Here is a 12,038-nt window from a genome sequence, read left to right on the forward strand (position 1 = left end):
AAGCATTCCAAACTAAACGAGACATTTTGGAGAATACTGGATTTATTAATGGGGGAGGGTGACTTGACGGGATCCTATTTGTAGATGACTTTGTCAGTTATCTGAAATTTAACACCATTGCACTTTTTTTTCCACCCACTACTAGTACTTAGCAATACCTCCACAAAGCAAGAAGTTAAGAGGGTTAAGAAAAAAATACTTGTAGACTTGCCTTTGAAGCCACATCTTAAATAAGCATCACCCTTAGTCAGTGTTTTCCTTTATATAGTTGTTCAATGAACTGTCTACATTTGTATTTCCCTTCAACCTGGACATAGAAACTTTTATGAAGAAACAAAATTCCTTTATAAATCTATGTAAAAAATTCATTATTTTTCATTCATTGGTCATAATTTTTAAAAATATTGTCCTAGGCAAGATCGATAGAATAAATATTTTTTAAACTTTTATTTAGTAAATATAAATTTCCAAAGTACAGCTTATGGATTACAATGGCTCCCCCCCCCCATAACTTCCCTCCCACCTGCAACCTTCCCAACTCCCACTCCCTCTCCCTTTCCATTTACATCAAGATTCATTTTCAATTCTCTTTATATACAGAAGATCAATTTAGTATATATTAAGTAAAGATGTCAACAGTTTGCATCCACACAGAAACACAAAGTGAAAAATACTGTTTGAGTACTAGTTATAGCATTAAATCACAATGTACAACACATTGACAGAGATCCTACGTGAGGAGTAAGTGCACAGTGACTCCCGTTATTGACTTAACAAATTGACACTCTTGTATATGGCATCATTAATCACCCATGGCTCTTGTCATGAGCTGCCAAGGCTATGGAAGCCTTTTGAGTTTGCCAACTCTGATCTTATTTAAACAAGGTCATAGTCAAAGTGGAAGTTCTCTCCTTCTTTCAGAGAAAGGTACCTCCTTCTTTGATGGCCCCGTTCTTTCTGCTGGGATCTCACTCTCAGAGGTCTTTTATTTAGGTCCTCTTTTTCTTTTCTTTTTTTGCCAGAGTGTCTTGGCTTTCCATGCCTAAAATACTCTCATGGGCTCTTCAACCAGATCTGAATGCCTTAAGGGCTAATTCTGAGGCCAGAGTGCTATTTAGGACATCTGCCATTCTATGAGTCTGCTGTGTATCCTGCTTCCATGTTGGATCGTTCTCTCCCTTTTTTTATAGAATAAATATTTTGAAAGGTATTTTGCTTATCAAACTCCTTCACATTATGCCTGGAACTCGCGGCAAGATCAAAAAAGGATTGAACGAAGTCACTGAATTAGAATTTATAAACTTTTCTGTAACTGAAATTAAATTTGGCTAATGTATTAAAGGAAGACATAACCTTACTTCATGTAGCTATTATCATTTTCATTTTGAGACCTTTTAGATTCCATAGTTTCACAACATAGTGTGACATTTTTGTTGCTTCTAGAAACTTCCAACTCAATGAAGGAGACCATTGGATTTATCAAGCTGTTTTGGACCAATATCCTGGAGATCTCTATGGCAGAAGGACTCTCTATCTGGACATGTTACAAAGATACTTTCCTCACAAATCTAGGCATGATTTGGTGAGTGCTGGACCCTGAACTACACACTGACAACTTAAATTGTTTCAGCAGTTATTTAGCAAAAATACATATTTTACATGGTAGTTGATTTTCTTTGTTGCACTCTAAAACATGATAGGGTTATAGATTCAAAGCCTGTACAGCTCATTTCTCATTTTTTTTTAATAGGTAAGAAGGTGAGAGATCTCTGACAACATTTATTCTTTCCACGTCTGTTTGTTCTTCACTGAGGCTCCCAGGCCACTCCGCTAGTGTTTGAAAACCACGTGTTTGCATGGTCACCTACCCACAGTCAGAGGTTCTGCCACCTACAGGTGTTCCATCCACAGAATCTTTCAGATCCCAGCCCTTCTAGTCAAGGGGGTAGCCAACATTGGCCCTGGGGGAGGGTGCTTACCCATACCCTCCCCACCACATTTGGTTGCCTATTCCCCCTAGATTTATCAGCAACACAAATGCCCCAGTTTCAGAACTCAGGGGCATGACTTAAATTTTCTGTAGAAGAAATTTGGAAATTATTGCTTTGGCCTTTAGTTGCCAAGTCCACAAAGGCAAGAAAATAGAATTTATTGTGTCACCAGTTAATTCCGCAATATCTCATCTTATATGTAAACAAGGATGCTTAGCCTCTTAATTTTTTTAATGAGCTGGGCAATAAAATATTATCACATACTCTTCATTTTTATAATTGTTTCCAATTAAGCAGGTAACACCAGTAATCAACATGTGAATAGCATCAGTCCCGAGCAAAATCCTTTAACACAACACAACAGTTGGTGAGATAAGGACTCTTGCTATTCTTATTTTCAGATGAATAAACTGAAGCGAAGGCTATTATCCCATCCTCTCTCATCCTACCCTTTCCATTATTTTTGATTAATTCTGGATTTTATTTTGTTTTTTTTTTTGTTTGTTTGTTTTTGTTTTTGTTTTTTTTTAAACTTTTATTTAATGCATATAAATTTCCAAAGTACGACTTATGGATTACAATGGCTTCCCCCCCATACCGTCCCTCCCACCCACAACCCTCCCCTTTCCCACTCCCTCTCCCCTTCCATTCACATCAAGATTCATTTTCGATTATCTTAATATACAGAAGATCAGCTTAGTATACATTAAGTATGGATTTCAACAGTTTGCTCCCACACAGAAACATAAAGTGAAAAATAATAGATGATTTTTTTAAATGATGATGAAATCAGATCAGACCTATTGTCATGTTTAATCCCAGTGAGAGTCAAGTTGGGAATTGATAATTTCTTTTTTTTTTTTTTTTTTTTACAGAGGATCAGTTTAGTATGCATTAAGTAAGGATTTCAACAGTTTGCATCCCCATAGAAACACAAAGTGAAATATATTGTTTGAGTACTCGTTATAGCATTAAATCTCAATGCACAGCACATTAAGGACAGAGATCCTACATGAGGAGTAAGTGCACAGTGACTCCTGTTGTTGACTTTACCAATTGACACTCCTGTCTATGGCATCAGTAATCTCCCCATGCTCCAGTCATGAGTTTCCAAGGCTATGGAAGCCCCTTGAGTTCTCCGACTCTTATCTTGTTTAGACAAGGTCATAGTCAAAGTGGAGGTTCTCTCCTCCCTTCAGAGAAAGGTACCTCCTTCTTTGATGACCTGTTCTTTCCACTGGGATCTCACTCACAGAGATCTTTTGCCAGAGTGTCTTGGCTTTCCATGCCTGAAATACTCTCATGAGCTTTTCAGCCAGATCCGAATGCCTTTAGGGCTGATTCTGAGGCCAGAGTGCTATTTAGGACATCTGCCATTCTATGAGTCTGCTGAGTATCTCACTTCCCATGTTGGATCACTCTCCCCTTTATTTACTCCATCAGTTAGCGTTAGCAGGTACTAGACTTGTCTATGTGCTCCCTTTGACTCCCAGTCCCTTCACCATGACCAACTGTGAACTGAAACTGATCACCTGGAACAGTGAGATGGCATTGGTACATACCACCTCGATGGGATTGAATTGGAATCCCCTGGTATGCTTCCAACTCCACCACTTGGGGCAAGTCAGCCTGAGCATGTCCCAAATTATACATCTCTTCCCTCTCCCATTCCCACCACCATGTTCAACAGGGATCACATTTCAGTTAATTTTCAACACTTAAGAATAACTGTGTGATAATTACAGAATTAAACCAGTCATATTAAGTAGAACAGATAAAAAAACTACTAAGAGGGATAATGTATTTAGTTGTTCATTAACAGTCAGGGCTATGCTGATCAAGCCACCATTTCCCATAGTGTCCACCTCACTCCAACAGGTTTCCCTCTTGGTGTTCAGTCAGTCATCACCGATCAGGGAGAACATATGGTATTTGTCCCTTTGGGACTGGCTTATTTCACTCAGCATGATGTGTTCCAGATTCCTCCATTTTGTTGCAAATGACTGGATTTCGTTGTTTCTTACTGCGGTATAGTATTCTAAAGAGTATATATCCCATAATTTCTTTATCCAGTCTATCGTTGATGGGCATTTAGGTTGGTTCCAGGTCTTAGCTATTGTGAATTGAGCTGCAATAAACATTAGGCTGCAGACCTCTTTTTTGTTTGCCAATTTAAATTCCTTTGGGTAAATTCCAAGGAGTGGGATGGCTGGGTCGAACGGTAGGGTTATCTTCAGGTTTCTGAGGAATCTCCAGACTGACTTTCATAGTGGCTTGACCAGTTTGCATTCCCACCAACAGTGGGTTAGTGTCCCTTTTTCCCCACATCCTCGCCAGCATCTGTTGTTGGTAGATTTCTGCATGTGAGCCATTCTAACCGGGGTGAGGTGAAACCTCATTGTGGTTTTGATTTGCATTTCCCTGATTGCTAATGACCTTGAACATTTTTTCATGTGCCTGTTGGCCATTTGGATTTCCTCTTTTGAAAAATGTCTATTGAGGTCCTTGGCCCATCTCTTAAATGGGTTGTTGGTTTTGTTTTTGTGGAGTTTCTTGATCTCTTTGTAGATTGTGGTTATTAACCCTTTGTCTGTTGCATAGTTTGCAAATATTTTTTCCAATTCTGTCGGTTGTCTTTTCACTCTCCTGACTGTTTCTTTTGCAGTACAGAAACTTCTCAATTTGATGCAATCCCAATAGTTGATTTTGGCTTTGACTGCCTGTGCCTCCCGGGTCTTTTCCAGAAATTCTTTGCCTGTGCCAATATCTTGAAGTGTTTCTCCAATGTTCTCTAGTAACTTGATGGTGTCAGGTCGTAGATTTAGGTCTTTAATCCATGTTGAGTGGATTTTTGTGTAAGGTGTAAGGTAGGGGTCTTGCTTCATGCTTCTGCACGTGGAAATCCAATTTTCCCAGCACCATTTATTGAATAGACTGTCCTTGCTCCAGGAATTAGTTTTAGATCCTTGATCAAATATAAGTTGGCTGTAGATGTTTGGGTTGATTTCTGGTGTTTCAATTCTGTTCCATTGGTCTATCCATCTGTTTCTGTACCAGTACCATGCTGTTTTAATTACAACTGCCCTGTAGTATGTCCTGAAATCTGGTATTGTGATGCCTCCGGCTTTGTTTTTGTTGTACAAGATTGCTTTAGCTATTCGAGGTCTCTTGTGCCTCCATATAAATTTCAGCACCATTTTTTCCAGATCTGAGAAGAAGGTCTTCGGTATCTTGATTGGTATTGCATTGAATCTGTAAATTGCTTTTGGGAGAATGGACATTTTGATGATATTGATTCTTCCAATCCATGAGCATGGAAGATTTTTCCATTTCTTGGTATCCTCTTCTATTTCTTTCTTTAAGGTTTTGTAATTTTCATCGTAGAGATCTTTAACGTCTTTGGTTAAGTTTATTCCAAGGTATTTGATTGTTTTTGTAGCTATTGTGAATGGGATTGATCTTAGAAGTTCTTCCTCAGCCATGGCATTGTCTGTGTATACAAAGGCTGTTGATTTTTGTGCATTGATTTTATACCCTGCTGCTTTGCCAAACTCTTCTATGAGTTCCAATAGTCTCTTAGTAGAGTTCTTTGGGTCCCCTAAATACAGAATCATGTCATCTGCAAAGAGGGATAGTTTGAGTTCTTCCTTCCCAATTTGTATCCCTTTAATTTCTTTTTCTTGCCGAATAGCTCTGGCTAGAACCTCCAGAACTATATTGAATAGCAGTGGTGAGAGTGGGCATCCCTGTCTGGTTCCAGATCTCAGTGGAAATGCTTCCAACTTTTCCCCATTCAATAGGATGTTGGCTGTGGGTTTTTCATAGATTGCTTTGATTGTATTGAGGAATGTTCCTTCCAAACCCAGTTTGCTTAGAGTTTTCATCATGAACGGGTGTTGTATTTTATCAAATGCTTTCTCGGCATCTATTGAGATAATCATATGGTTTTTCTTCTGCAGTCTGTTAATGTGGTGTATCACATTGATTGTCTTGCGCACATTAAACCATCCCTGCATACCAGGGATAAATCCCACTTGGTCTGGGTGGATGATCTTTCTGATGTGTTGTTGCATTCTATTGGCGAGAATTTTATTGAGGATTTTTGCATCTATGTTCATCAGGGATATTGGTCTGTAATTCTCTTTCAGTGCTGCATCTTTTTCCGGCTTAGGAATTAAGGTGATGCTGGCTTCATAGAAAGAATTTGGGAGGACTCCCTCTTCTTCGATTGTTCTGAATAGTTTGAGAAGAATTGGAGTTAGTTCTTCTTTAAACGTCTGGTAGAATTCAGCAGTGAATCCATCTGGTCCTGGGCTTTTCTTTGTTGGGAGGGCCTTTATTACTGTTTCAATTTCTGTCTCAGTTATGGGTCTGTTTAGGTTTTCGATGTCTTCCTGGTTCAATTTAGGCAGGTTGCATGTGTCCAGGAATCTATCCATTTCTGATAGATAGGTTTCCCTGTTTGCTGGCATACAAGTCCTTGTAGTAATTTCTGATGATTCTTTTTATTTCTGTGGTGTCTGTTGTTACGTTTCCTTTTCCATCTCTGATTTTATTGATTTGGGTCTTTTCTCTTCTTTTTTTAGTTAGTTGGGCCAATGGGGTGTCAATTTTGTTTATTTTTTCAAAAAACCAGCTCTTCGTTTGGCTGATTTTTTGTAATGTTTTTCTTGATTCAATCCTGTTGATTTCTTCTCTGATTTTAATTATTTCTCTTCTCCTACTAGATTTGGGTCTGATTTGCTGTAGGTTTTCTAGATCCTTGAGGTGAATTGAAAGCTCTTCTATTTGGTGTCTTTCCAATTTCTTGATGTAGGCACCTATTGATATAAACTTTCCTCTTAACACTGCTTTTGCTGTGTCCCATAAGTTTTGGTATGTTGTGCTGTTATCCTCATTTACTTCCAGAAAGTTTTTGATTTCTCTTTTGATTTCTTCTATGACCCATTGTTCATTCAGGAGCATGTTGTTCAATCTCCATGTGTTTGTGTATGCTCTAGGGATTCCTGAGTTGCTAATTTCCAACTTCATTCCTTTATGGTCTGAGAAGCTGCATGGTATGATTCTAATTCTTTTGAATTTGCTGAGACTTGCTTTATGGCCTAGTATGTGGTCAATCCTAGAGAAGGTTCCATGTACTGCTGAGAAGAATGTAAAATCTTTAGCTGTAGGATTGAAAGTTCTGTATATATCTGTTAGATCCATTTGGGCTATAGTGTCGTTTAAATCTACTGTATCCTTGTTGATCTTCTGACCGGATGATCTGTCTATTTCTGAGAGTGGAGTATTGAAGTCCCCCAGTACTACTGTATTGGGGTCTAAGTCTCCCTTTAAGTCCGTTAATAAATCTTTTAGATAAACTGGTGCCCTGTAGTTAGGTGCATTTACATTGATAATTGTTATATCTTCCTGTTGAATTGATCCCTTAATCATGATATAGTGTCCCTCTTTGTCTCTCTTAACAGTTTTTGTGGTAAAGTTTATGTTGTCCGATATTAAGATGACTACGCCCGCTCTTTTTTCATTTCTGTTGGCATGGTATATCTTTTTCCAGCCTTTCACTTTCAGTCTGTATGGATCTTTGTTGGAAAGATGTGTTTCTTGTAAGCAGCAAATAGATGGGTTTTGTTCCTTAACCCAATCAGCCAATCGGTGTCTTTTAACTGGACAGTTCAGGCCATTCCATTCACGTTCAAAGTGACTAATGATAAGTGGTAACTTTGCCCTGCCATTTGCCAAAGATAAGTTCTAATATATGCTTTGAGTTCCCTGTGATCTTTTGCTGTGAGGTTTCCTTCCTTGGTTTCCTTCCTTTACCTTCTTTCATATTGATGACCGTGTTTCTGTGTTTCTGTGTGCAACACATCTTTAAGCATCTGTTGCAGGGCTGGACGAGTGGCAACAAATTCTTTCAATTTCTGTTTGCAATGAAAAGTCTTTATTTCACCTTCATTCACAAATGATAGCTTTGCAGGATATAATATTCTGGGCTGGCAGTTGTTCTCTCTTAGTACCTGGGCTATATCTCGCCATTCCCTCCTAGCTTTTAGAGTTTCTGATGAGAAGTCAGCTGTGAGTCTGATTGGAGATCCTCTGAGAGTAATCTGACGTTTCTCTCTTGCACATTTTAGGATCTTTTCTTTATGTTTCACTGTGGAGAGTTTAATTACAACGTGTCGTGGTGAGGATCTCTTTTGGTCGTGTTTATTAGGGGTTCTGTGAGCTTCCTGTACTAGGATTTCTCTGTCCTTCTCCAAACCTGGGAAATTTTCTGCTAATATCTCACTAAAAAGGCCTTCTAATCCTTTCTCCCTCTCCATGCCTTCAGGAACTCCTAGAACCCGAATGTTGGGTTTTTTAATAGTATCCTGAAGATTCCCGACAATATGTTTTAGATTCCTAATTTCCTCGTCTTTTCTTTGGTCTGACTGTATCCTTTCCTGTTCTCTGTCTTCTAAGTCTGATATTCTCTCTTCTGCTTCACCCATTCTGTTTGTAAGGCTCTCTATTGTGTTTTTCATTTGATCTATTGAATTCTTCACTTCAGTCACTATCCAAGTTTCCTGTTGTACTAGTTGTTTCGTTTCATTTTGATTCCTCCTTAATATTTCATTTTCACGAGAGAGATGTTCTATCTTGTCCATTAAGGATTTCTGTAGTTCAAGAATTTGTTTTTGAGAACTTCTTAATGTTCTTATCAATTTTTTGAGATCTGCTTCTTGCATTTCTTCTATGTCATCATCCTCATAATCTTGAATTGGGGTGTCTTTTTCATTTGAGGGCTTCATGGTGACTTCCTTGTTTTTATTACCTTGGTTTGTGCGTTTGTTATTTGTCATATTGGAGATATTTGGTTTCTTCACTGTGGTGCTTTTTCTTGTTATACTATGACTCTAGATTAAGTGGACTATCTGTTTTTGATGGAGCCTTAGGGCTTGAGATGGGTGTGGCTTGAGAGCTCTGTTTGGTGTGCCAAAGGTGACACTCCCAGGTTGGGCGTGGTAAACCTCTCTCTCTCTCTCTCTTTTTTTTTTTGATTCAAAAGGGAAGTTATTCTGCACAGCTGAATGAAGTTGGAGGTAGTTAGCAGGCAAATGATATACCCACAGGAGCCAGAGATCGGAAGCTCTTTCCCAAGGACCACACAGGGAATCTGTTCAGCCCTCGGAGTGGGCTCAAATTCTCCTTCAGTCTCCCACTGGGTTGCCAAAGTTACGGAATTGTAGCGTCTCTGGAGAGTGCTCACGTGAATTCCGTGAGTTCTCTCCCCCACCGTCTCTTTTTTCACAGTCTCAGTTCAGTAGCACCACAAATTTACTAGGTCCTAATCTCCTGTTAATTCGCCCCGCCCAGAGTCAGGTTTTTCTGCTAGGCTCAGGGCCGGTGCAGACCTGAGGTCGGTCTGCTTATGACGTATGTCCAAGATGGCGCCTGTTCTTTGTCTTGCTCGCCCTTGAGAGGTGAGCGGAGAGAGAGAAACCCGTGTCCATACCAGTCACCTTTTTTTTTTTCCCCTCTCTCTCTCTTCCAGTTAGCTTGGTGAAGTCCCCCCCCCAGGGGTCGTTCCCTCTAGTCTCCTCTCTCCGCTTGCCTGCCGGTGTCTCGGGTTATTGAGGTTCGGCTCACCTTGCGTTCCAGCGCTGGTGTGTTGAGTCTGCCGCTGGTGTCCCGAACTGTGGGCTCCCACGCTCTCCACGCAGGTCTGCTCCCCTTCCAGCGCCGATGTGTGGACTCAGAGCCCTGGACGTCCCAAGTCTCCCCGCTGTTGCACTCCCCTTTGAGCACTTGCGCGCAGACCCTGCAGCTTGCGCAGCTCAGTCCCGCGGCTCGGCTTCCGCGGCTCGGCTTCCGCGGCTCGGTCTCGCGGCTCGGTCCTGCGGCTAGGCTTTCGCGCGCGGTGGGCGACCTTGTTCTCCCAGTAGGTCCTCCGATTTACGCCCACTGGATCCAGAAGAGTTTCGTCTGCAATATTTTCCTGGTTCTTTTTTCTGAGGCTACCGTAACTCCCCTTTTATTAAACTAAATTTTCCCGGACTATCGGTGCGCGCCCTCACTATTCCGCCATCTTGGCTCTGGATCTTAATTCTGGATTTTATTTTGTAATGGGTTTGTACTATATAACAATTCACTGTGCATTTTTAAATTGTTAATTATCAAACTTGATCTTTCTATTACCTGTTTATTCTATTACTTCTGCAACTAGCTGTTATTTTTTTTCTTAACTTTTATTTAATGAATATAAATTTCCAAAGTACAGCTTATGGATTACAATGGCTTCCCCCCCATATCATCTCTCCCACCCGCATCCCTCCCCTTTCCCACTCCCTCTCCCCTTCCATTCACATGAGGATTCATTTTCGATTCTCTTTATATACAGAAGATCAGTTTAGCATACATTAAATAAAGATTTCAACAGTTTGCTCCCACACAAACATAAAGTGAAAAATAATAGATGATTTTTTAAATGATGATGAAATCAGATCAGACCTATTGTCATGTTTAATCCCAGTGAGAGTCAAGTTGGGAATTGATAATTTCTTTTTTTTTTTTTTTTTTACAGAAGATCAGTTTAGTATACATTAAGTAAAGATTTCAACAGTTTGCACCCCTATAGAAACACAAAGCGAAATATACTGTTTGAGTACTCATTATAGCATTAAGTCTCAATGTACAGCACATTAAGGACAGAGATCCTACATGAGGAGTAAGTGCGCAGTGACTCCTGTTGTTGACTTTACAAATTGACACTCCTGTTTATGGCATCAGTAATCTCCCTATGCACCAGTCATGAGTTTCCAAGGCTATGGAAACCTTTTGAGTTCACCGACTCTTATCTTGTTATCTTGTTTAGACAAGGTCATAGTCAAAGTGGAGGTTCTCTCCTCCCTTCAGAGAAAGGTACCTCCTTCTTTGAAGACCTGTTCTTTCCACTGGGATCTCACCCACAGAGATCTTTCATTTAGGGTTTTTTTTTTTTTTTTTTTTGCCAGAGTGTCTTGGCTTTCCATGCCTGAAATACTCTCATGAGCTTTTCAGCCAGATCCGAATGCCTTTAGGGCTGATTCTGAGGCCAGAGTGCTGTTTAGGACATCCACCATTCTATGAGTCTGCTGAGTATCTCGCTTCCCATGTTGGATCACTCTCCCCTTTATTTATTCTATCAGTTAGTATTAGCAGGTACTAGACTTGTTTATGTGCTTCCTTTGACTCTTAGTCCTTTCATTATGATCAATTGTGAACTGAAATTGATCACTTGGACTGGTGAGATGGCATTGGTACATGCCACCTTGATGGGATTAAATTGGAGTCCCCTGGTATGTTTCTAACTCTACCATTTGGGGCAAGTCAGCTTAAGCATGTCCCAAATTGTACATCTCTTCCCTCTCTTATTCCTACTCTTATGTTTAACAGGGATCACATTTCAGTTAAATTTCAACACTTAAGAATAACTGTGTGTTAATTACAGAATTATTAAGTAGAACAGACAAAAAAACTACTAAGAGGGATAATGTATTAAGTTGTTCATTAACAGTCAGGGCTATGCTGATCAAGTCACCATTTCCCATAGTTTCCATTTCACTTCAACAGGTTTCCTTTTTGGTGTTCAGTCAGTTGTCACCGATCAGGGAGAACATATGGTATTTGTCCCTTTGGGACTGGCTTATTTCACTCAGCATGGTATGTTCCAGATTCCTCCATTTTGTTGCAAATGACTGGATTTCGTTGTTTCTTACTGCGGTATAGTATTCTAAAGAGTACATATCCCATAATTTCTTTATCCAGTCTACCGTTGATGGGCATTTAGGTTGGTTCCAGGTCTTAGCTATTGTGAATTGAGCTGCAATAAACATTAGGGTGCAGACCGCTTTTTTGTTTGCCAATTTAAACTAGCTGTTATTTTTAACTAAAGATTTTTATATTTTCTACAATTAACAAAATGAAGATTTTCATACTTTTTACATTGGATTGGTTGGCATGTGTCTCTGCATGCTCTATGTGCCCTTTCCCTTGACTGTTGTGAATAATAGTATTGTGATAAACATGGGA

At 39.8% G+C, this 12,038-nt stretch overlaps 1 protein-coding gene across 4 annotated transcripts in view; it reads left to right on the forward strand.

Moving 5' to 3' along the window:
* Nucleotides 1–12,038, forward strand: part of CCDC148 (coiled-coil domain containing 148) — a 314,500-nt gene that overhangs the window by 121,040 nt on the left and 181,422 nt on the right. For all 4 annotated transcript variants that reach the window (XM_051849517.3, XM_051849516.3, XM_051849521.3 and 1 more), the window contains one exon: nucleotides 1,444–1,582. In XM_051849517.3, coding sequence (XP_051705477.3) covers nucleotides 1,444–1,582 — 139 coding nt within the window. The remainder of the gene's footprint in view (nucleotides 1–1,443; nucleotides 1,583–12,038) is intronic.

This window comes from Oryctolagus cuniculus, chromosome 3 (genome assembly GCF_051225735.1).
Source record: "Oryctolagus cuniculus isolate XC-2025 breed Fujian yellow rabbit chromosome 3, ASM5122573v1, whole genome shotgun sequence".
In the NCBI taxonomy this organism is placed as follows: domain Eukaryota; kingdom Metazoa; phylum Chordata; class Mammalia; order Lagomorpha; family Leporidae; genus Oryctolagus; species Oryctolagus cuniculus.